Source organism: Cnephaeus nilssonii (assembly GCF_951640355.1).
Source record: "Cnephaeus nilssonii genome assembly, chromosome: 21".
NCBI classification, from domain to species: Eukaryota; Metazoa; Chordata; class Mammalia; order Chiroptera; family Vespertilionidae; genus Cnephaeus; species Cnephaeus nilssonii.
Window position 1 is genome coordinate 16,661,031 of NC_137092.1, and position 26,513 is coordinate 16,687,543.

A 26,513-nucleotide genomic window follows, 5' to 3' on the forward strand; every position below is an offset into this window, starting at 1 on the left:
GGCCACCTGCAGGGTGCCCATCCTAGAGCTCTGCCTACTATCACTCACCACTAAGCCACCAGTCTCCTGCTGGATCTTCAGCTGCAACTGAGTGACTCGCCGCCGGGCAGCTTCAATCTGCTCTTCTAGCAGGCTGGTGGGGTTCCGGCTATACACCTCATAGATATGCTGGGGGAGGGGGTAAGGAGGGCAGGGAGGAGGGGAAAAGGCAGATGGGGTGGTTAGTAGAGAATGGACAACTCATCAGTGAGAGGAACAGGCAGTCATTCCCAAACAGAGAGCGCGATCTTTGTGTTCTAGTAGACACACACTATTTCACAATCAATTAGGAGCAGAAAAAGTATAAATGGTGAGAAACAGAACACAAGGCAACTGGAGAAAGAAGACACAACACAGGCCCATCCTAACCTGACCCATTCTGCAAAGGTTGGCTTAAGCCCCACACCCTAAAAGAGGTGTTCTTTGACTACTGCACTACTCGTGTAAGATGTAAGTGACTGTCCAGGTCAGCACACGAAAAGGGGCCGAAGAGGAAACACACACAGTGAAAAGCACCTGCGATGAGAGGAAGAAGCGTGGACGAGGGAGCCATCGCTCTTCACAGCCCCGCAGCTGGGACGCAGTCTGACACTTATCTAGCACTCCTCACAGCACACAGGGAGTGCAGCACACACGTGTAAGCTGGGGTTGTGCAGTCAGAGAGTCCTGGCTTTGAATTCTGGTACCTTCACTTACTAGCTGTGTAGACCTGGGCAAGCTTTCATCTGTCCTCATCGATAAAAGTACCTGCAAATGACAGTACCTGCCTCTTGGGAGAGCTGAGCTATAAGGTCTGAATAAGATTATGCATGTAAAGTGCTTAGCAGATTTTCTGGTGCTTAATAACATTACTGAATATGGCCAGCTATTATCTATCTATCTATCTATCTATCTATCTATCTATCTAAGAAGCCTAAGTGACCATTACGACCTAACGACCGGAACTACCAGTCCACCAGTTGCTATGACGCGCACTGACCACCAGGGAGCAGACGCTCAACGCAGGAGCTGCCCTCTGGTGGTTAGTGCGCTCCCACAGCCAACTTCCCATGGCCAGCCAACCTCCCGCGGTCCCTCCCCCTGTTCATCCTCCCAGCAGGCCCCAGCCAGCAGGCACCCAGGCCCTCACCAGCCTGGCCTGATCAGGACTGGACGAGACGGCCCTGATCGCTGGCCAGGCCTAGGGACCCCTCCCATGCATAAATTTCGTGCACCGGGCCTCTAGTTTCACTATAAAATAAAATACTCAGTAAAGCTGGCTGGTTAAATAATTAAATAAAGACTGCATGCACATATTCTCAAGCTCATCTGGGCCTTGCTGCTATCTGCCAATCCTTTTTACAAATTCCTCACACTTGCTTTCTCCATCTTCTCCAGGCCTAGCAAGCCTCCAACCCTTTCCCTAGTCTCAACAGACAATATCATCTGGTAAGAACTTTTTCAACTATTTCACTTCAAAACATTTGCAGCCATTCCTCCTTCCCCTAGAAGAGAAACTATGTCTAATCTTTTACAAAGTTAATGCCTGCAACTGCCTCAGGCTCTTCTTAGGCACTAGTCACATATCTGCAAAGTTTTCTCTTTCCAATGGCTCCTTCTCAAGTTTCCAATCTTAAACCACTATAACAAAACCCTTTCCATCAACTCAAATTATTATTATTATTTTTAATATATTTTTATTGACTTTTAGAGAGAAAGGAAGGGAGAGGGGAAGAGAAAGAGAGAGAAGCATTGATGTGAGAGAGAAATATTGATCAGTTGCTTTCTGTACACACTCTGACTGGGGATCGAACCACAACCTGGGTATGTGCCCTAACCAGGAATCAAATTGACAACCTTTCGGTGCATGGGACAACGCTCCACTAACTGAGCTACACCGGCCAGGGCTCAACTCTGATTAATCTTCAAGCCACTGCCTCAGGTTTTTCTCCCTCCTTTCATGGCCACATATTTCAAAACAGGAGTTTACACTTACCCCCAGATGGCTTTGCCTTCCAGTCACTCCTCAATCTAGTTCCTCCCTAGTATCTCAAACAGCTACAGAACAAAATGACCTAATTGCCAAATCCAATAATGGTCTCTTCTAGGTCCTTCTCAAAATGCTGCCCTCTTTTGACTTCCTAACTCTACACTATCTTGGGTATCCTCACACTCTTTCCCTAACTCTATCTTTATCCCTGCCTCATCTCTGAGATCTAGGTGAGCCTTCAGTCCCACAAACATTTACAGAGACCCGATATATGCCAGGTCCTGTGCCAGCTGTGCAGGAGGTATATTCAAATGTAGAAACCGAGGCAAGGTCCTTGTCTTTAAGAACTTAGTCCAAGCCCTAGCCAGTGTTGCTAAGTGGTTAGAGTGCCTGCCCATGCACCAAAGGACCTTGGGCTCAATTCCTGATCAAGGGCACATACCTGGGTTGCAGGTTTGATCCCTGGCCCTGGTCAGGGCATGTGCAGGGAGCAACCAATCGATGTGTCTCTCACATCAATGCTTCTCTCTCCCCCGTCCTCCCCCCCGCCGCCCCCGCCCCGTGTCTCTTTCCTTCCCTTCCATTCTCTCTGAAAAGCAATGGGGAAAGAATATCCTCGGGTGAGGATTAACAAGAAAGAAATATAACACAACTGGTGTGATGTTAGAGGTTGGTGCACTGTGCTACAGAGCACATAAGTTTCAAAATTCCATCCTCAGCTTTCTTCTCTCTCTCTGCATTGGTGCCCTGGGTGATATCATCTCATTTCCAACTTCAACTACCACCTTAGTGCCGAGGATACCCAAATGTCTATTCAACCCAGGTCCAGCCCTGTTACCGCCATGTGTTCTGTGATAGTCTTTTATCTGTGTCCCAGGAGCACCTCAAACTCAGGACACCCAAAGCTGACCTTCATTTCTTTCCCCTAAACCCTGCTCATCTCCCTGTCTCACTCTCTCAATGGCATCACCATCTACCCAGGCACCCAAATTCCAGGCTTTTATTCTCTCTTCTCCTTTACCCCTCCTTCCAACCGATAAGTTCTACTGATATGACTTCTGTTATGTCTCCCATTGCCAGCCCCAACTTTCTGTCCTTATTTCTGCTGTTCTTGTTAAACATGTCATCATTTTTTACCTATTTCAATAGCCTCCTCGATGATTTCCTTATGCATAATCCACTTAACACATTAAGAACACTGATTTGAAGATATGTTCACTCTCCTACCCAAAAATCCTTTGATCAATTCCTAACTGTCACCAGAATAAACTCCAAGCCCATCAAGGCCCAAAGCACTTTTCAGAGGGAAACAAATTGATCCCAACTCAAGCATCACCTCATGAGGACTTCTCTGATCATTGCGTAATTAATTATTCCTTCTTTTGGGCTTCCACAGTGCTTAAAAATTTCACTAACATAAACGTCACCACTTTAAAATGTACAATTCAGTGGTTTTGAGCATATCCCCAGAGTTGCTTCTTTCACTTAGTATAGTGTTTTCAGGGTTCTTCCATGTTAAGGGCAAGATTTGTCTGATCTTTTTCATCTCTGTATACCATAGGAACTAAAACAATACTTACATACAGTGGGCACTTACCGAAATTTGCTGAATTGAAATGAGTGAGGGGCTTGCTGCAAGCCACGGCTACTATAGGAATCTAGTGATTCCACTCCAGCTAAAGTAATCTCACTGCTCTCTACGCACATCATTTCCAGGCCTGAAAGTCTCTCTGCATCCCGTTCACCAACAGTGCCCCCTTCTCTATCAGCCTGGCTGGGCATTCCCCTATCCACCCACCTTCCTCTCCCTGACCCTTCCTCCCTGGAAACCTTCAAGATCAATTCCAACTGACTCCATTTTCCTCAATTCTAATGTTCCCTCATTTTAATCTAGTCTACTTGTCTCATCACTTGTTTTGTGTTTTGTCTACGTATTCACTATTCTATATATTATCTATGAGCTATTACCCTATTCACTCTATTGGTCACATTCTGCTTTAACCAATTCTTACTTCATTAAGGCAATGGCCAGTCTACCCTCAGCAGTGACCTTACCTGTAACTCTTTTTCCTCCTGCCTCAGCATATTCCTAAGGATCTGGGTGGCATGTTTTTGAAATTCGAGATCCTAAGAATGAAAAACATGACAGTAGTGAGAATTGGGTATCAGTTCGATTCTCTTCTACCAGCTGATTCGTGGGCAAGGAAAGCTATGAGAGTTGAGCCTGTGTCATAAATGTCTAACACTTGGAACCTGGCTAGAATTCAGTAAACATATCATCTTATTTTGATTTTTATCTCAACTTCCTAGAAACCTTGTTGTAATCACCTCTGGTATCAAATTGCTCTTTAAAGTCTCCCAGGACTTGCTGGCTCAGCCTTCCTTCCAACCGGGAAATCCCATTCCCCATTCTATCTGCATCTTGATCTCTTTTAACCCCTCACACAGCTCCGCCTGGTCCTCAGGTTCCCTCCCTCTGTGTATGTTTCCTTTCCTGACTCTCTCCCCCTGCAGACGGGGCTCCATATTTCATCCTCCAAGCAGCCTTTTCTCCAGGAAGCCTTCCTCCTACTCCTTTCCACACCCTCCTGACAGTGACTGGCAGTATTTAACAGACGCCCGCCCGTCTGTGCTGCCGGTGTGGGAGGAGCACTCTCAAAGGGCCTCCTGAGTACTCCACATATTTTGGAAATGCACTGTATGTTGCTGTCTGATACAACTACACATGCATTTACATGGAAGAACATCTCTTTGGCTTGTCTCTGTTTATCAGCATATCATTCAATTTAACCTGCTTTCCCCCCATGGGAGTTATTTAGAGGGACGAGAGTGAGGAGAGGAGAGGAGCAGGAGGACCATACCTGCAGAGGTTTGGGTCCTGTGATGCGCTGTGGAGGTGGCAGAGGTGGAGGAGGTGGTGGTGGTGGGATCACAGGGGTGACCTGAGGAGCTCCTGCTGGGTCTGGGTCCTGCTGGAGCCCAGAGACGCCAACAGTTGAGGGTGAAGAGCCCAGGAGGGTCAGTGCAACATAGGCACCAGCTGGAGGGACAGATAAAAGGCTTGCTCACATGGTCCTGTTCTGGACAGCAGACATTCAAACTAAAAGGAAGGGGTTATTTCCCCTTTTCCTCTCTTTAAGCTTATAATTCTGTAGGAAAAGTTCTCCTCACTTACCATGCCCCCCCGCTCCCTAATTCCTGCTTATCTACCCCGCATCAACACAAGTACCCTTTCTTTCCCTTTCTTCATGCAGAGACCTCAACCAAAATTCCACCCATATATACCTGGGAATTCTCCCGATCAGTCTCATTTCTTCCTTTGTCTCACTAAATTAAGTGGCCAATATAAAGCCCCTAGTACAGTGGTCGGCAAACTGCGGCTCGCGAGCCACATGCGGCTCTTTGGCCCCTTGAGTGTGGCTCTTCCACAAAATACCACGGCCTGGGCGAGTCTATTTTGAAGAAGTGGCATTAGAAGAAGTTTAAGTTTAGAAAATTTGGCTCTCGAAAGAAATTTCAATTGTTGTACTGTTGATATTTGGCTCTGTTGACTAATGAGTTTGCCGACCACTGCCCTAGTGTATTGCCTGCTTGGCACATGGAAGGCACTCAAATTCTAGCGTTCTACCCTCCCCAAACTTCCTACACCCTTTAACTGTTTCCTTATGATTTGTTGCTTCTGTTTGATTACCTGGGAAGACTCGATTGTTGCATCTTCCTAGCTGCAAATACAGTATTTTTGCTTTCCTCGCCAAAATAAGAAACAAATGAGGAAGAATGTCTGTGAATGGGATCCAATGGTATTTGAGTGAGACCTGGTCTGAGTAAAATATTGTCTAAATGTGAGTGCAAAGATGGGTGTAAAAATGAAGATGAAGATGCTGATGAGAGACTAGCAGTGTCTCCACCTGAAATGATAATAGAAAACTGTGGCAGTCTAAGTGGGCCATTCCACATCAAAATTAAAGATGTGGCTTCAGCTGCTGCCCACATCTACAAAGGAAGCCTCCAGGGTCAACAGGGCCTGCCCTTTCCCCATTCCCACTAGCTCAGCTGCTCCCCTCAATTCTTTAGTGGTCAGGTCTCTCCAACTCACATTTGATAAGCTTCACCACCTCCAGGTGTGAGCTATTGGCCACCATGGTGCCGTTCACCTGTGGGGGGAACAAATGATACTGAGTTGAGTAATGGAGATGGAAACTAGGTGATCCTTGTACAAGTTCAAAATGCCACTCCTTTAGGAAGCTATTTTCCAGGGTTCTTGAACCACCTCCGGTCACTTATTTACTCAAATTCACATTATGAATTTATTCCTGTTCACATCTGCCATGTGTTTTGTCTTCCCAGCTAGTCTGTAAGTTTGCAAGGATAAGGCCTGCAGCTTCATTCGTTTGCTCGTTCATTCATTTAAAAGTTTTGGTGTATGTTTTTTCAACCATTAGCCTTGTACACGTGTCAACTGACTTGACGGCTCTAGGACTCTATTCCGGAAGAAAGCGCTGCATGCACAGGGAAGATGACGGTAGTTTAGAATTGGCAAGGACCCAAGTGAGCATTGTATGGAGGACAATGAACAGCAAGCCAAGAATCTGAAGGCACTGAGTCCTTCACTGGTCTCAACATCTCCCTCTCAATCTTGCTTTTGTCATTTGTGAAACGGGAATAATAAAACCTATTCTAGAAGCATGGCTACTTTAAAGTCAAGAAGGCTAGAATATGTTAGTCCTCACCTTCTGTCACCATATACTACTGTGCTCACTCATGGTACCACTCCCTAACTCCGTGGCTAACTAACAGCTGGTATTGAAATGGAAATGCGCAAAGGGAAGGTCACTCACTTTGATGATGCGGTCCCCCTCTTTCACACCGGCTTTCATGGCTGCACCTCCTGTAAGAAGAAGGCCTGGTCAGCAGAGCCCAACATCCGGCAGATGTCACTGAGTGTACACCAAGGTCCCTGTTAGATCACTTCCCTCCAAAATGTCTTCTCACCTTTCTGTGTTAAGTACCTCAAATGTATATATCCTACTTTGCTCCAGAGACAAAACCACTTTTATTTTTTATTTTTTAAATAATATATTTTTATTCATTTCAGAGAGGAAAGGAGGAAGGGAGAAAGAGAGAGAGAGAGAGAGAGAGAGAGAGAGAGAGAGAGAGAGAGAGAGAGAGAGAGAAACATCAATGATGAGAAAGAATCACCGATCAGCTGCCTCCTGCACGCCCCCCACTGGGGATTGAGCCTGCAACCCAGGCATATACCCTTGACCGGAACTGAACCTGGGACCCCCCAGTCCACAGGCCGATGCTCTATCCACTGAGCCAAACCGGCTAGGGTGACAAAATCACTTTTAAACTAGAGTGGACTATACCAGGTCACATCTCTCTCTCTCTCTTTTTAAAATTCTCACCGGAGGACATGCTTCGAAAGAGGAAGGGAGAGAGAGAAACACTGATGTGACAGAGGAACATTGATTGGTTGCCCATCATACGTGCCCCAACTGGAGGAACAAACCCACAACCCAGGTATGTGCCCTGACCGGAATAAAAAAACCAGTAACCTTTAGTGCACAGGATGATGCTCAACCAACTGAGCATGTAGTCAACACTGAAATTTCTCTTGTTAAGACTAGAAACATCTAGATGTGCTTTGTGAGAGTTTTGTTTTGATCAGATGAATGTAACTTACAGATTTAATGATCATTTGGGGGCTGACTTACAAAAAAACCTGATTTTTATGCTTCTCATTAATTTGTCTCAGAGTTAGTGTTTCTTGTGCTTCCTGGATATAAACTCTAGGTCATTTAAAACCACATAGTGGCCAAAACCACTGCAGTCTTCAGTCGAATAATTTTAGAGCACATTCTGAGCTCTAGGCATTCAGTCACAATCTTCATCTGGTCCATTTGAAAGGAAGAAACTATTGCCTTGGCTGAATGTGGACCCATGCACCAAGAGGTCGCTGGCTCAATTCCTGGTCAGGCACATGCCTGGGTTGTGGGTTTGACCCCCAGAAAGGGGTGTGCAGGAGGCAGCCAATCGATGTTTTTCATTGATATTTCTATCTTTCTCTCCCTCTTCTTTACTCTCTCTCTAAAAATCAATAAAATCATATTTAAAAAAAGAAAAGAAAAGAAAGGAAGACACTGGAAATAGTTTAAAACAGTTCTTATAACAGAAAATAAAACCGTTATCATTATCATCTTTAATGAACTCCCAAAGTATTTTTATGAACTTCTCAGAGCTTATGAGCCACTGTTTAAAAACTCTTGTTTTAATCCTTTTCTCTATATTTCTTTTAGGAATTATTACATTAGCAATTATATTTAATATAGTAAACTCATTTTTCCCACTGGATAAGAAGTAACTCTTATTTGATCTTGGGACGCATCCAGGAACATTTAAATAAAGCACACAAACTCTCCCCAGAACCTGGCCCTTCTCCTGTGGTGGCCTGGCCTTCCGAAGTCTGGCATCTGAGCTAGGTGGAAGAAAGCCTTTTTGCCAGAACGTATGAAACGCAAGTGACTTCCAATAACTTAGTGATTAAAAAAGAACCCTTCAGAGTTAAGGAATCTATATATACTAGTATAAAAGGCTAATATGCTAAGTGTCCGACCATCCAACCGGTCGCTATGACGTTCACTGACCACCAGGGGGCAGACACTCAAGGCAGGAGCTGCCGAGCTGCAGTGACTTGGCAGCGGCGGTTCTTGGGTGACGCACCCCGAAACCAGAGAGGAAGGAGCCCGATTCCTCGCGGGACCGTACGATTCCACCTTCAGCTGTGGGTTATGTTGTTGCTGGGGCACTATCAGCCCCAAAGCTAGTTTACTGCACACTTGCGTTTGCGTTCCACACCCTGCATGACAGCAACTTTGCAGAGTGCCCTCTCACACTCCGGGACCCCTCGGGGGAATGTCGGAGAGCTGGTTTTGGCACGATCCCCGCAGGCCAGGCCAAGGGACCCCACCTGGCGGAGGGACCCCACTCACTCTGCAGACACCGGGGCGTGTCAGTCCTGCCCCACTGGCCACCTTCTAATTAATTTCCTTTCAATGTGCACAAATCCATGCACCGGGTCACTATTTAGAGCAGAAGTTCTCAGAGTTAAGCACAAGAATCACCGGGGGAATTTATTACAAAGCCTATTCCTTGGCCCCCTTGCCAGAAAGTGATTGAGTACTTCTGAGGCTGGGCCCAGGACTGCAGACTTCAACCTTTCTAGCATCCGGGTGCTTCTGATACAGGCAGAACACAGACTACACTTTGAGAAGGAGTGAACCAGAGGAACCTAATATCTGAAAAGACAATAACTGCTGTGTTACTCTTGTGATTTCAATGCCAATCCAAATTAAGTCTCTTCCTCTCTCCTCCCCAAAATATACATACATGCACATATTTTCCCAAACTCCTATTTTGCTGCAACCCATCCTTTTGTTCTTTCCTCTACTCAGGCCTAAGAGGAGGAAAAACTGAAGGAGTGCTGAATTTATACTGCACTGGAGGAGATCTCCAAACTTTCTGTATCAAAGAGACCACAAAGGCAAAGTACAAGTTACTGGCAGTCCCACTAGCTGGTTCACCCTGTCCAGGAACCTTGAGAGAACAAGGGAAGCAAAGAAAAAAGTATCTTTTCAGAACTCTAGCCATGGATATGAAAAACAAACTTCCCACTGGTAAGTTAAGTCGAAATAATTGTTTATATTATTGCATGATCCATTTACCTCATTTTGGTCATAAGTTTGACATCCTCTTTTTGTCTTTCCCATAAACAAATCCCAAATCTTTCCAAAATTACTTAAAGTGTATTTGCCTTCCCATTTTGCACTGTACTTAGGGTGACATGCTAGCCTGCTCCCTACCCCTTTCCTCGTATCTTCTTTAAACAATGTCCCCAGGCTCAATACCACTTGCTACACTGCTGTCCGCCCCTCTTTGGGACACTTGCTTTACGCTCTCCCCTCTGCTCATTTCCTGTTTTCTTCAGCCTGGGTTACTGACAACAATGATTCTCTCACCTGACATATAAACAGGCTTTGAAATATTTGAAGTTCTTTCATACCTAACTGGTTACTTGATTGACTTGCTTTACCATGTCCTCCCACTCTTCACTCCCACATTCCTACCTGCCAATGTGGTTTTCACTTCCATCTTTCAAACTACTCCTGAAATCCTATTTCATTTATTTATTTATTTTTGTTAATCCTCACCCAAGGATATTTTTTCCATTGATTTTTAGAGAGGGTAGAAGGGAGTGGGGAGGAAAGAGAGAGAGAGAGAGAGAGAGAGAGAGAAACATCAATGTGACAGAGATACATCAATTGGTTGCCTCCCGCACGCCACTGACAGGGGTTAGGGATCAAACCTTCTGTACCTGTGCGTGGGCCAACATTCTAACCACTGGACCACACCAGCCAGGGCAAAATCCTATTTCTTTTAAGAGGGATTCTGGAACTGATTAAAAGAAAAATATATCTCGAACCACAAATTTCCAAACACCATTTCCTCTCCTGTGCTGTCCAATAGCCATCATACATCTTTTGGTAATTTATTATTTAATGTTCATTTTATTTGCAAATACATTTGGACCAGTGTGTCTATCTCATTTTAACAGCTGCAGAAGGTGATGGCCTGTGCACTGAGTAGGTGATGTGAAGGCGGGTAGGAAGAAAGCAGGTCTTTGATTCTGACCCAGTGTGAAGAGCTCCCTTGGAGGGCAGCCAGGCAGCTAACTGATGCTATTTTTTACACTTCCCAAGAGGGGAAGTGAGCATAAAGTGTCACCCCCAGAAACTGCCTTGTGGCTTAACATTGTGGAGACCTTCCCAAATGCTCCTGGGGAACCAGTTCTAGAGTAATTCAATTGTGCCCCCCAGGACGTCCCAGGCCCTCAGAGAAGTGACATGTAAGTTCTCCACCTTATGCAGCATTGTCACATACAGGGTGGCTTTGTGAGAACTGCCACGGCAGGAGGGATGCAATTCTTACCAGGCCGCACAGACTGTACCAGGACGATGCGGTCCCCACTGACTGTGAAGCCAAAGCCATGCTGGTCCTTCTGGATGATGACACAGCGCTGAACGAGACCTGTGGATGGCGAGAAGGAGAAAGCAGGGGGTGAGGTAGGCACTGTCACGGGAAGACCAGTGCATACAAGCCAAGATCATCCCAGGAGAGCCCCAGATGTTTCTTCCTCCAGAAAGTCTTTCCAGACTAACCAGATTCCCAGACTTAGCCTGTCCAAATGCTATGGCAACGGCATGCCTCCCTCAGTGATCAATTCTGTACTCCATACAAGAAATCACCCTTTCTGAGATACCTGTCTCTCTTGTACATGTCTGTCTCTCTCTGTTTGTCTGGGTGAGACTGGCCGAAGAAAGGGCAGGGCCGACTCCAGGCTGAAGACTAAAGTTACAGAGAAGCAATCCCGGGACTGAAGCCCAGTGAGACTGCAAGTTTTCTGTCGAATTACATTCAGCGAATGCAGCAGGTGGGACGCCAGTGCTTGCTGACTCTGCAGAGCTGGACAACTCATGCAGGGTGACCCAGGGCTGGCCCCTTGCCAAATCCAGGGAAGAATAAATGACAAGAGAAAACCCTTTTTTCACATGTACATCCATTCACAAACAGAAAATAAGAAAGGCTGTAACTCCCACCTATCTCCATCTTGTGGGTGTGTATTAGGCTTCGTGCATGTGTGCAGGTATGTGTGACTGCTTCTTGCAATGGATAAAGCATGAGTTCTAGATTTAAAACCCATTGGTTTCAGGTCCTGATTCTGTCCCATACAAGCTTGTGCACTTGGGCAAGTTTCTTAACCCCTCTGAACCTCAGCTTCCTCATCTATAAAACAGAGATAATAACATCTACTTTCTACAGTTGATATAAGGACTAAATTTATATACAACATGTAATGATGCCTAGTACACAGTATGAGCGCATATGAAGGCTAAGTAGTTTTATACGGGGTAGTTGTAGCGAGGTACACGGATTAGTCTGTATGAGTGTACACCTGTGTCAATGTGTTATGCCCCAAGAAGGAGGTTACCTGTTGTCTCAGAGGAGTCAGGCTGGCCGTGTTGGGAAGGGGACTTGCGTTCAGGTGCTGAATCTCCCAAAGACAGGCTACTTAACCTGGAGAAGGAGTAATAAAAGCAGATCAGTGAGGTGGGCAGGGAGGGACTATTGTAGTGGGGAAAAACCCTGTAAAAAGCAGCCCCACGTTTTGGGCACTAAGACACCAACCCTCTACCTGAAACCCACTCCACCTGGTGGAAGATTAGCCATGTCTACACCACTAGCAATACCACCTATTTGGCATCCTAGGCTGGCAGGGTTAACATGACCTCTTTAACACTCAGCAAGGTGAGAAGGGAAACAGCCCTTCCTGGAGTCAGGAGACAAAGAGACAACAGCAAGAACGGGATGTGCACAAATACACACACTTGTTGGGTCTTACCAGGCTGCAATGGGGCTGATGGAACAGAACAGAGCACCAGAGAAAATGAATGCAAGAAAAAGACAGGAAAAAATAAACAGCTAGTTAGTTTTAGGTAAAGGAAGGGGAGACTGGAGGGCAAGGACATGGCGAGTCAAAAACATACAGAAGCCTGCATGAGCACAGCAGAGGACTGCAGTGGTGGCAACAGAGATGATCTCCCCCACTTTAGTTTCATTTCTTCATCTCTCCCAGTGTCTCTGGGAGGGTAACTGGGTATTTGGTTCTCACCTGTTGGGTAACCGGCAACTTGTACATTTTTCTAGAAAGGAGGGTACAGAAATGACTCAAACCTTTGAAAATTCCATTCATCTTGTGGGTACTATGGGAGAACAGGAATCTTATCTATTTGGTGGTAGTATTCTAACCCCACATTCAGCCCCATTCCTACCACCAGACTGAGGCAGCTTGCTTAGAAACGATTAAGATCCTAAAACCTCAAGGTACCAATCAGATCATCAAACTAGAAGATTTATTGCTCGATCTCCTCTTTAATAGGATCCCTGCAGGAACATGAGAAGCTCAAATCATTGCTATGCCTCTCCTTTTTAGAGAAGTATCCAAATGGCCCGTTCCTAATCAACAGTTGCTGTCCCTCTGAAGGGGATCTCCTATTTACATCTACAGCAAAATGAAAGCACTGTTTGCAGTGGCAAAACACTGGAAAGAATCTAAATGTTCACAATGGGTGACTGGTTAAATAAATTGCAGAACATCAATGTAATGACACAGTAGCCAGCCTACAAAAGAATGAGGAGCTCGTTATATACCATAAGGAATGGTCTCTAAGACACGTTGGTGAGTGAAAAAAGCAGGATGCAGAATTATGTGGACAGGAAAAAAAAGTGGCTAAAAGAGAAAAAAAGGAAATTATTTTTTATATGTTAAAATATCTACTTATACATGCATAAAATACCTAAAGTATTTCTGAAAGGGCACAAAGTAAGCCCTTTGTACATTGGTTGCCTCCGAGGAAGGAAAACTGAGTGCTGGGGGCACAGGGATGGAGTTGGAAATTTCTCATTATATTTTCATTTGTAACTTTTAAGTCCTGAACCATGTGAAGGTGCTAGCTATCCAAATAACAAATACAATTCAAATAAATAACTTTGAAATTTAGAAGAAGTGTGGGGGGGTCTCCCCTCCCTCACCCTGGCACCCCTCTTACCTGGACAGGTGAGACTGCTTTTTACTGGCTGATCTTTGGATCAGAGAGAGAAGGACATCAAGGAAGAGGAGAGCGTGGGGCCCAGGAGAGAGCAACACAGGAAAGGAGGAAGAGAAAGAAAAAACAAAACAAGACATAAACTAGACAAGACACTGGAAATGGTTGGTTCCAAAGAAAAACCACAATCAAGCTATCATGGACCCAGGTATGGAAACTGACCACAATGGAGTAGAGTGAGCTTACTAAAATGCAAATCTGCCCCATCATTTTGCTGCTTAAAACCTTTTAGAGCTTCCCTATTATACTCCAGAGAAAGGCCATCCTGTCTTCAAGCTAGGCCATTAAACCATGGCACCTAACCGGCTGCCTGATGCTGTCAGCCTCCAATGCCTGCCAAAGCTCCCAGGCCCTGTGCTTCCTGCAGCACGAATGCCAATGGGACTGCTTGTTTGCTTGTCCTGTCTGGTCTGCAGGCTTGTACAGATGAAGTTGGGGATCCATGAAGACAGGGTGGTTCTGAGCAGGTCCCCAGTGTCAGGCTCCATCCTATTCCTGGTCCCTGCTTTTCACTGTTCTCTTTTCACCTGCTATGGCTTCTGGCTTTTGTCTTTGCCCATATTGTTCCTTCTCCCAGATGTCCTTCCTACTCTACTCCTCATTACTGTATCTATAAGCCAGACAAGAAGGTAAACTTCCCGAAGCTACAGCTTCTGGTGTGTTTTTTCCCAAATTACCCTGTCCATCATTCCTGATCACACCTCCCTCCTCTTCATTCCAGGTAAATATTCAGCTTAGTTCATCATTTAATAAGTGTTCTAGAATATATGGATAATAACGAAACTTAATGTGGTAATCATTTCACAATATACATAAGTCATGCTGTACATCTTAAACTTGTGCAATGCTGTATGTAAATTATATCTCAATAAAACTGGGGGGAAAAGTTCTAGAATCTAGACCTGTGCTATCTAACACAATAGCCACTAGCCACATGTAGCTATTAAATTTCAGTTTCTCAGTTGTATTAGCCACAGGTCAACTGCTTAATAGCTACCTGTGGCTAGTGACTACTGTACTGCACAGCACAGAATACAACTGCCATCGCCACACAAGCTCTGGCACCATGGGCTTGTAGTTTCACATGGTGACAACTGGCTGAAGCTGGGTGGTTCAACAGAGGTTCCTGGTCTCTTTGTCCTTACCGTTATCCCACCAGAAATATGTAAATGAGGAAAAGGTCTAGAATATCCCTGTTCTGTGATAATAATGATTAAGTTCTTGTTACCTACCAGGCCCTGTGCTAAACATTCGACATACATTACCTCATTTAATCACCATAAGAGCCTGGTGAGGTAGGTAGTACATCCGTTTTCAGATAAGTGAAGAGACAGGTTAAAAAGCAGAGCTAAGATGTACATAAAGGGCGCTCTCCTCCCGGGAGCACACCTATGCCTGTCCTTTCCTTTCCTTTTCCTTCCCTCCCTCATTCCCTCCCTCCTTCCCCCCCCCCCCCCCCCCCCACACATCACCATCAGCTTCCTCACTCCCAAGCTCCAAGGGCCCTTCCTTTACCTCTGTAACTTGTTTCCTGAGCCCATTTCTTCTAGGAGTTACTTTATCTACCGCTGTGACTACACAATAAATGTTCTCTTACCAAAAAAAAAAATGTGCAAAAAGCTGGTCTGACTTCAAGGTCTGTGCTCCTAAACAAAAAGCTATATGATCTGTGGCCATGTGTAGATCTAACTGGTCTTTATTAGAACTTCTCTCCTATTTTCTTTTTAACATACATATATACACATACATGCACATACTATATACACACACACGTAATTTGTGCACCTCACATGTGCACACACATATGTGACGTATAGAATACATGTGGCATATGTGTGTATAGAGATACCTAACACAGATGATACACAGGGATAAAAAGCACACTGTACAAAGGCTGGCCTAGGAGCAAAGTAATATTTCCGAGTCCCTCCCGGAAGCCAGGAGCAGCAGTTAACCAGGAAGGAGCCACCCTGCCAAGACCTTAGCTCCAGATAAAATCCACACTCACTGAACCATGACCCGGCCTTACTACTCTGGTTTCTCTTATCTACCAGGGTGGAGCTTTAGGCAGCCTCCTGGCACCCTAACTCTCCAAGGATTCTGCCCTGGGTAGAATTTTCCCTGTGGTCTGAGGCTCGCAAACAGCCTCCTGGGCCTGTATATCCCTACAGGAAAGAAGCCTGTTTGCAGACAATCCCTGCTGATAGAACATGACACAAATGCTCCCTGAGAGCTTATACTACTGAATACAATCTATATATATAAAAGCCTAAGCGACCAAACAACCAGTCCACCGGTCACTGTAACCCGCACTGACCACCAGGGGACAGACGCTCAATGCACAGGATCGGGCTCCCTCCTCTCTGGATTGGGCCTGCGGGGATCGACCGAAACCGGCTATCCAACATCCCCCAAGGGGTCCCAGATTGCGAGAGGGCACAGGCCAGGCCAAGGGACCCCACTGGTGCACCAATCCATGCACCAGGCCTCTGGTTAGAAATAAAAGGACCAGAGAGCAGTTTCAGTAAGAACCAGAGTGCAAAGCTAACACTCTAGATGGAGTTATAGAAATAGGTTAAATTTAGGAATCCGGGAAATTCAGGAGCTAATTCCAGTTCTGTCTCTAATTCACTGTGGGCCCTTGACTCCCACTTGCGTCAGCTCTCTCATCTGTAAAACAAGGGAAGACAAATGGAGGGAAAAAGTCTCTGGCAATGTGGCCAGAAAAGGCTCACATCTCAACTGGATCATCTACTAGCTGAAGAGCAGTGCATGAATCACTGGAGGCTCCAATCCTGGGGATCCAATTCAGCAGGTTTGTGGTGTGGAATTTATTTTTATTTTAATGAGCAGCCCAAGTGATTCCTTATTCAGAGGACCATAACTTTAAGGAACTCTCAAAATAAGTCCCTTAACTTCTGAGTCTATCATCATTTTTCTCTATGAGACCTAAAACCCCTTGAGAATGAGGACAGACTCTTATTTATCCTTGTATCACCAGTCAAGTCCCAGCATAGTGACTGATGCGTGGTGAGTGCCTGCTCCAAAAATGTTTGCTGAAGGAATATACATGTCCTTTCTTTCAGAGCTGAGGTGAGGATCAAAGAGGCAACGTTTGTTAAATTCTCTGAAAGTATTGTGGGCCCTGAGAAAGAAGAGACCTACCAAGGACACCTAGTGGCTAACTGGGCTCAAATTTAAAACAAACAACAACAACAAAACAGAGCCCAGCAGCCATTTCTAAACAGGGGCCTCTCACACAGGCCACACTTCAAGGAAAAGCCTGCATGAACTGCCAGTCTACCTGCACTATGTTCCTGCTATTTGAGTCAACCCCTATAAAGGAGTTCCTGGAATTGTATTTCAACCAAAACACAGACTTTTCCTGTCAAATCAGAGCCCCATCAGAATTTTCACTGAACAATCAGAACTACTCCATTCTGACCAATTACGACAGTGCTTTTTAGACCAATAAAACTGTGAAGATTTGGAACCCTCACCTGCATGAGAACTGACCAGTCAGGGACTGGAGGCAGGAACTCCCCTCTGGCTTGAGAAAGCACACTTTCCCTTCCCACCAAAGACTGTGTTTCCAGAGCAGAGCAGAGCAGGGGTCTACACACCAGCCCGGAGGTGGGGCAGACTGGAGCAGAGCAGGGCCACCTCACCTCAGGGCCATTTCACAGCTGTGCTGTTGCCTAGTGTTTCATAACTGATCTGTAACATTACTGAGCTGTTCCACAGCTGTGCTGTATCACAACTGAACTGTTTGCACTGAATGGTTTCCTTCTTCACTGTACCTGACAGTGAGAATTCATATTGACATTGAATTGGCACCAATAACCATCGGTCAGCAGAGTAAAGTCCCATGCAAATGGTCACTCCATGGGGGTGACCTATGCTCAACATGTGTCAGGGGTAGGGTGGGCAGGACACGAATGAGTGAACAATAAATAGAAAGGGGGACGATTCCTGGCGTGTTCTAAATCTAGGGAGGGCAGAGCCAGGAATGCTCTCCTTCCTACTGCCATGGAGGCCTCTTCAAGAAAAGAGAGTTTAGGACTGTTTGACTGTCAGAGCAGACAACTTGGCAGCCAGGTGTGCGTGCAGGAGGAAGAGAGAACTGGTATGTTGAGAGGGCTGGGTAGCTTGATTCAACATTTAATACTTAGCATACAGCCCATGTGGTGTGGTTTGGCAAGCAGGGCTTTAGGAATAAAACACAGTAAGTCCTCACATAAAGTTATTGATAGTTTCTTGGAACTACAGTGAAACAATGTATAACTAAACCAATTTTACCACAGACTGATCTAAATAAGAGCTAAGATCTTACAGCATCTTATCAACATTGTAACCAAACAAATTAAACAACTTTATTCAAGGAACTGCTGTACAGGCCCAAGCTCAGCTCTGCCTCCTCCTAGATGTGTCATCTTGGGCAAGTTGTCCAACCTCTCCAAGCCTAATTTCTCAATGACAAATGTGCATTACCCCATTTTTCTCAAAGAGGGGTTGGGAGGACCAAATCACCTTCACCAATACCTCAAAGCGAAAATGTTCAAACTGAAAATCCATTTCCCCATCCCAAACCTGTTCTCCCACGCAAACATTTCCTTCTCAGGAAACAATGCAATGCTCATGCCAGAAATCTGAGTTATCTCTGACATCCCCCTCCTCTAATCTAATCAACGGCCAAGACCTGCTGATAATACTCATTAATATTTCTGGAATTTACCTACATCTGCCTTCCCCATCACAGGCTGGTGTAAGACACCATTATCTCTTACCTACAACTAGTGTCACATCTACTCCAGCTTCCACTTTTACAGAACCCATTCATTCTCTACACAAAGTCAGAGTGATCTTTTTAAAAAAAATAAACCAGAACATACATCACCCTTTAGTGGTTTCCCACTGTCCTTGTATAAAGTTCCAAATCTTTAACATGGCCTAACAGGTCCTCTGTGACATCCTCATGCTTACTCTTAAGTCTCATCATCTCTTGCCACTCCCCTCCTTGCTCACTATATATCAACCCCAGAGGCCTTCTCCCCTGCCTTGGCCAAGGCAACTCATACTCATTCTTTACTACAGACCGTAAAGAATGCGAAGGCCCTGTGCTAAACATTCTGACACCCACTGGGCTGGATCTCCCCTGTAATTTAATTTTCCTTTGCAGTGCCTAATTCAATAGCAACTAATTACTTGGGTGCTTTTTTTTGGTTTAATGTCTGCTTTCCCTGTTTAATGACAAGCTTCATTGTCTCTTGTTCTCTAGAGCATGCAACAGCTCCAGAACCTAGTACACAGTAGATATTCAATACATATGTGTTGAAAGATAAAATCAGATAACTTATGCAAATAAACTTTGTAGACATCAAATATCATAAACATACACTTATCATCAAGAGAAAATTTTGAGTGACCTCCATAATGCATGTAAGTTAGGATTAAATTCACAATTTCATAGTTTTAGCAAAGACTAAATGGAGTGGGAAGGGGTTAAGCCTGTTCTGTAGACTTATAGCAGGGAGCAACATCTTAACCTGGCTGTAGGAACAGGTTAATAAGCTCCTAAAGCCTCCAATTTCCCAGATTTCTAGAATTCAATTCTGTACACTCAGCAGTGAAACATCCACTAAACAGATAATGTGTGTTGAAGACTAGCTGGAGAGAACCCTGATAACCAAGGATGGAAAGTGGAGACCGCATAGAGACTGGTAGGAAGGGAGGAGGCACAAAAGAGCTGGCTGAGCTCCCAAAGACAGCAGCTGAAGTTCCAGAGAAATATCTCAGCTGTGGAGGTTGCCACTGAGAAACAACCATCGGTTGCCTCCCGTATGCACCCCTACCAGGGATCAAACCCGAAACCTAGGTGTATGGGACAACGCTCCAACCAACTGATCTACCTGGCCAGGGCTGTTTCTCTTTATTTTTTATTTTTTTTTATTAAGGTATTATATGTGTACATATCTTATCATTGTGTTTCTCTTTATTTTTAATGTGGCTCCTAAAAAATTTTCAATGTCGCTTGCTTTCTGTTTCTATTGGACAGTGCTGGCCTGGCTTCCTTTGGTCACAGCTGTACCACAGTTCTCCTTCTTTCCCATGGCAAGGACTCCAGCCCTCAGACCAGTCAGAGGAAACCAGAAGCCTGCCCCGAGTGGCCCCTCCAATAACTTCTCTGTTTCCCATAGCACCTGGTACATATTTCTGCCAAAGCACTTCCCACACGGGTGCTGACTTTTCTCCCTTGCTTGCTGGACTAGTGAGCTCCTGAAGAGCTGATGCATGCTAGATTCATCTCTGTATCCCAGCAAGGCATACCTTGCTTTATAGTTTGCATAAACAGAATTGTTATTTGAGTCCATTTTTTATTATTATTGGCACAAATAAAGAATAATCTATAAAATAATTAACCCAGAGTTAATGGCCAATCTAAGAAGTTTTCATTTGGCTCAGAAGATTCACCCTTCTAACTTAAGGTAGATTTTAAATTAGTTGCCTTCCTCAACTTCATACCAAAATTGACAGGAAATTACTTGGTGGCAGAGGAAAGTTAGTTTTAAAACTGCTGAGGTTAAACCATAAAGTCAATACCTCGCGGTGGTAACCTGAGCAGATGGTAGAATGGCTGCTCTTCTCTGTAATCCCTTTCCTACCTCAGGGAGGCAGCACCCTTTCTCCAGCTCAAAGATGCAAATCTAGTCACAACATCTGTAATGGGGGGTGGGGGACCTAGAGTGTCACAGGCTGAGTGTCCCATTCTTAGCTAGTAACTTCAGGAAGCTTTACCAGAAACAGAGAGGAAAGATGGGCGGGTGGAGGAGGTTCTTTCCCAGCTTGCAAAAGGCTCCCTACAAATTCCTTGTTCCATCCTTGTAAAAATTGCCTGGAAACTCCCACCCTTCAGGAAGCTTTCCTCATAACCCTCTAATGATGACTTAGGAGTAATCAACATATTCTTTGCATCCTTCTACCCCTCAAGCATTTGACTTGGGCTATAAGCACATCAAGTATTCTATCTGTGTTCTAATAAAATACATGTTCTGAAGGAGGGACTTATATCTTCTCTTTTGTGTTTCTTCAGCACCCACATCTCCAGCCCCTAGCCTAGTCGCCCCCCGCCCCCAACTCCCCCAATAATCTGAGCTCTACAAAGTATACTTGACAGACACCGTTGGGGTTAGGAAGCTGACAGAAGGCCAGCCAGAGAAAATCTGAGTTGACTTCCCTAACAGCCAGAGACCCCTGTAGCTGTCACTACGGTTTCATCACCATGCGACCCTCCTTCCATCCTTCATGTTGACTGATGGGACTAAGACTGCTGGACAGCCAAAGCTGTTAAAACATAAACTCGCCTAAGACAACTCCAAGCAACAAACCCACAAACATTTCCCCGACGGGAGGTAGAGTGGCCACAAACCAAAAGAATGCTCCACTGGCCCTGCCTATCTGGACACTTCTGGGGCCTGCCAATCCAGCTTATACAAATAAAGAGAGTAAACCAGCTGCAGCCTTCTCCACTGGGGGAAGCGCCAGAACATTCTGTGGGAAGACAAGAGTTTTCAGAGCAGTGGCCCCGGCCACTTCCAGCAAGTGCTGCTGTCTCTCTACTTCTCCTGGTAAATTAAATCTTTCACATTGAGAGGGCTGCACAACAGCGAAAGCAATATTAAGACAAAAATTACCAGTGCTGGGAGATAGGCTTATACCCCCCGTTACAGGTGAAGAGAAATGATAAGCATTTGTTCTATGCAGTTACACTTCAGAGCACTTGCACTGGCTCAGAGCTTATTGTTTATTATCTGGCAGCACAGAGTAGTTTGAATAAAGTGTCCCAGGGTTTGAAGGTCTGGACTAGTTCTAGGCCTTCGTTTCCTCATAAATAAAGAATATGATGGGGCATGTGCGTGTGCACGTGCACATGTGGAGCAGAGTGATGGGGTCAGGTGTGGGGCAAAGTGATGGGAACAGGAATGGATGAACCAAATGGTCCCTGCAGTTCCTTCCCCGGGACCTGGAAAATGTGCCCTGATTGTATCCAGGCACAAACCACATTATCATACTATATGGCGTTTTACTATGTCAACAAGGGCCCACCTAGGGCAGAGCAATGAAAGTATTTCAATCAGGTATTACCGGATTGCAAGACATAGTCTTTAGGAAACACACCTGGACTGACCAGGAGAAAAACAATGGCAACTGAGCAATCAATACTGATCTTCCTCTCCATGGGGCCAGGCACAGAGTACATGCTCATTAAAAACTTGTTGACTGATGAATGACAACCTTAAAATTCTAACCCAACTCGAGCACTCTAAAGCACTCTTGCCCTTGGGCCCAGTTTCTAGGGCTGACCTCAGGTATGCACTACCTTCTCTAGGAAGTTTTCTGAACTAGTCCACCTTCTCCAGTGATCTTTTTAGGAACTAAATTCATTTCTACTGCATTTTGAATCCACACTGTATCCCTTAGCACTTGTTTTCAAATTATGTCATCCACACTGATCTTGTCTCTCTCTAAATAAATAATAAACTTAAGAGCAGAAAGCCGGCCACATGCTTTGTTGACAGAGACCACAATGACTAGCATGGTCTAAGCACATACCGGTACTCTCAGGAAACACTGTGACTGACTGACAGATGGACACCAATGATGAGGATAAGGGCCAGCATGTTTTTAATCACTTACTGAGATAAGATAGCATGGTTAGGCGTATGGGTTTCTGAGCTCCTTGCCCAGATAGAAATGCTGGCTCTGACATTTATCAGGTATGTGATCTTACACAAGTTACTGAACTTTTCTGCATCTCACTCTTAAAACAGGGATAGAACAGTACCCATTTCATGGGATTATTAAGACCAAATTATTAAGAACATAAAAATAAAATGCTTAGACCAGGATCTGGTTCTCAGTAAGAACTCAGTATTATTAGCCATTCTTATTTATTTTACTTAATCCTTAAAACAGACCCATGGGATGATACTAATAATGTCATAATTTTACAGATGAAGAAACTGAGCTACAGAAAGGCTGAGTAACTTGCTTAATTTATGCATCCAGTGAGTGAGATGAAGCTGGTATTTGAACCCAAGCAGTTTAACTGCAGAGCGCATTCTCTGCTAATGCATTTGCTCCCTGACTAGAAAGTCCTCACCATTCATTTTACTTTGCTATATAGATCAACTCTTTTTTAAATATATATTTTTTATTGATTTTTTACAGAGAGGAAGGGAGAGGGATAGAGAGTTAGAAACATCGATCAGCTGCCTCCTGCACACCTCCTACTGGGGATGTGCCCACAACCAAGGTACATGCCCTTGACCGGAATCGAACCTGGGACCTTTCAGTCCGCAGGCCAACGCTCTATCCATTGAGCCAAACCGGTTAGGGATATAGATCAACTCTTAATGCATGTCAGTGTTCTGAAATATCAGATCACAAATTCAAGGTGGCAGGGGTTGGCTGCTATTTCTCCTTATGTAAGTTCAGATTCTGCTAACATGTATTAAGCATCTGCTGAGTGGTAGGTATTGTGCTGGGCAGCATCTCATCTGAGCCTCAGAACTCTGAACATACACATTTTATAGATGAGGAAACTGCAGTTCAGAGAAGACAAAGGACTTGCCTGAGGTCCCAGGGTTAGTGACTCCCAAGTCCAACAGCCAAACCTCACTAAGCCAGTCTGGCTCTGGGTGTTTCCTGGAACAAGTGTAACACACAGTGCAGATTACCATTTATGTCTGACGGCCAAATGCACAGGTTTTGGAATCAAATCACTGGGTTGGTAATCCTGATGCTGACACTGGCTTTGCGATCTTAGGCAAGATATGTAATCTCTCCACCTCAGATTTCCTTGTCTGTAACTGAGGTTGGGAACTACTTCACTGGATTGTTATAATATTAAGCACAGGGTACACAATAAATGTGATGTATATTAGCTATTTTATTACCACCATGGGAAAAAAGGGACTTAAGTTGCTCCCTTATATTAGTCTAGCATTTCCCCCTCTATTATTTAGGACTATCCCTGTAAAAAAAAGACAGCTGCTCAAATCAAATGACAGATGGGAAAACTAAGGTGTAGGAACATTAAGGCCCTTCCCCAAGGTTAGAACTGATCTCCTAGCTTCTAGCATATATAACTCTTCCCCAGATCCTGCTAGCTGTTGCCTCTCTGAACTTTTCTAAAGTGTCCAGGATTTCAGAGTATACAACCTCTCATCTAGTTCCAAAGGAAGGCCTGATAGTCCTGGCTATCTTAATTGTCCCTTTTGAGCTATAGGAATTCACCCTATCTTCCAACCAAAAATGGGTGCTGGGCAAGCTGGTCCAAGCGGAAAATTCAACTCCATCCCAAATCTCCGCTGTCCCAGCAGATTTCCAGGATGCGCTGGCTCCCAGAAACCACAATTACAGTCAAGTTCAAGGCAGAGGAGTAATTAGGCCCATACCATTGGCTCAGCAGTCTCTTGGCCTCTCCCTTCAGGGCTGACTCCATCTCTCTACCGCTCCCCCCTCCCCCTCCCCCTCCCCCCTCCTCAAACCTCATCTCAACCACTGCAGAGAGAGATGCAATGGGAATTTCCATCCTTTCTCTCTTCCAGACCCTACTCCATTTCCAGGAAACTAAAGAAGGGTGGGGTGAGGGAGAAAAGAAGCCATCTCATGGATATAACACACTGAATGGCAGCAAGAGATGGAAATAACTCTGACAGAAAGAGAAGCATTCTTGACTCCCCTCCCTCCATTACATTCTCTAATTCCCACAAAGATGACATCATGAGGGAGTTCCCGGGTGAGACCCCCAAATGTGAAAATGAAAGGGATCTGGTATAACCAGAAACAGCAACCTCAGTCTCTCCAGACAGGGAACAACCTTGGCTGGAGATGGGAGGAAAGAGGTGACACCCAGAAATTCAAAGGAATCTAGGATTCTATCTCTTATCGCCAAGATCCTGGAGGGGTCCTGCAGGATATTTACCTGGCACAGCTCCTCCTAATCTGGACTAACGGGAAGGAATTCCAGGCCTTGCCTTCTTTACCAAATATGCTGCTCTTCTATCCTGAAATATCAAACTGATGTTCCCTTTATTTCATACTCCAGCACAGGGGCACTCTGTGCAGTACTTCCTTCTTTCTTGCAGTTACTGTCCATTACTTGGGGGGTTGATTCGGTCAGGGTAGCTCCAATGACTGCCCTGGACACACAATTACAAAACAGAATATTGTCCCTTATTGCTCCCAGGGCTGTTCCCAACCCCCATGACCATAATGTTGAAGGACTTCGGTGGGTCGGAGTACCCTATAATGTTGGACAGTGCACAGGATAGGGAGGGGGTGACACCCTAATAGGGAGTGGACTTTAACCTCCTATGCAGTGGTCGCCAACCTTTCGAACCTCGCGGACCACCAGTTAGCGACTGCTGTCCTATGGAGCTTTTCAGAGGCCAGAACTTAAAGTTGTCAAGGCAATTTCTTGAGGCCATTCCAGAGACCCCGGAATTGTGTCTGACAGAGCAGACTGAGAAATCTGCTAACGAAAAGGATTTTCTTTTCCAGATCTCATTTAACAGGACCTCTCTCCGCATCTGACAATGTCGATCTTTCAGGCCTGCTGCTCTTACCCTACACTCCCTTCGTAGGGGACAATATTTATTCTGGTGCTTTTAGCCAACTCTTTTAACACTGACTCCTCCCGAAGCTTGTTTTCAGCGCTTAGTATCTCTCAAGTTCCTGACTCCTCTTTGTAACTTGGGGAAGGTGGCGCCTCAACCTGTAATACTCACATTGAATGCACTGAAAACCTTATCTCTGTAAACCCCACACCTTTCCTCGAGCAACCAATCGACTCTTCCTTCCCTCTGACCACATAGCCAGTTAAACAATAAATCCTGCCAATCTGATACAAATATTTATATTTCTCATTTTTCCCCCTTTACTTCAAGACTTGCAAGGGACTGCATGGTACAGTGGTTAAGAGCAGACAGTAGAGCTACACTGCCTGCATTTGAATTCTAGTTCCACAACTTAGCAGCTGTGTGACCTTAGCCCTCTCATTATCTTCAGTGTAAAATGGGGACACCAACAGTGCTAACTCTCAGGGTTGTGTGACTAAAAGAGTTACTATGTGCAAAGTGCTTAAAACAGGGCCACCCACTCCCTCCCCCTGGCTGGGTGAGCTATCTTTACCTTATGCCACGAACTCACAGTGAAAATCCCCACTCCCATCACTGCATTCTCTGGGCACTGTAGTTATCTATTTACTCATCTATGAGCTACCTGAGGCAGCGATTATCTTATTCATTCTTGCAGAATGAAGGCATAATGCCAAACTTGCATTCTAGGCACTCAGTAATATACAGGGCGTGTCTGTTAATAGTCATGAGATCAGTGAGAGCCTTAACACATGCAACACAGTTATGGGCAGGTCAGTTCTTTCCACTGAAGGAGAAAGAAACACTGAAATAGAAAACTGACAACCATACTACCTAGCGTGCTGGCCTGATAGGCATGTTTCCCATGATGAGCTGGATACACTCATTCACTAGGTCAAGAACATACACTCAATTCCTACCATGTTGCTCTGCTATACTGGTCTCTGCCTTCTGGAATTCTCAGTTCAGAAAGGGGAGAGAATCTTTCCAAAATAAGGTGATGGCAAGAGTGAGTCATGGTTTTAGAAACAAATAGAGTGTGGATAACTCTAAGTTTTCAATCACTAATGAAAAACAACGAAGGAGCCCTAACTGGTTTGGCTCAGTGGATAGAGCATCAGC

General features: G+C 45.0%; 1 protein-coding gene across 9 annotated transcripts in view; it reads right to left on the reverse strand.

The window, feature by feature from the left end:
• ARHGEF11 (Rho guanine nucleotide exchange factor 11) overlaps positions 1-26,513 on the reverse strand; it is a 76,750-nt gene that overhangs the window by 35,133 nt on the left and 15,104 nt on the right. For 5 of the 9 annotated variants that reach the window (XR_013812897.1, XM_079760390.1, XM_079760393.1 and 2 more), the window contains exons 2-9: positions 13,675-13,707; positions 12,057-12,142; positions 10,997-11,095; positions 6,847-6,896; positions 6,105-6,162; positions 4,870-5,048; positions 4,064-4,135; positions 49-168 (exon numbers count right to left, since the gene is read on the reverse strand). Coding sequence is in view for 8 of the 9 variants with exons in the window: in XM_079760390.1 (XP_079616516.1) it covers positions 49-168; positions 4,064-4,135; positions 4,870-5,048; positions 6,105-6,162; positions 6,847-6,896; positions 10,997-11,095; positions 12,057-12,142; positions 13,675-13,707 (697 nt within the window). In the remaining variant the exon portion in view is untranslated. The remainder of the gene's footprint in view (positions 1-48; positions 169-4,063; positions 4,136-4,869; positions 5,049-6,104; positions 6,163-6,846; positions 6,897-10,996; positions 11,096-12,056; positions 12,143-13,674; positions 13,708-26,513) is intronic. The other 4 variants (XM_079760392.1, XM_079760391.1, XM_079760394.1 and 1 more) reach the window with 3 other exon arrangements.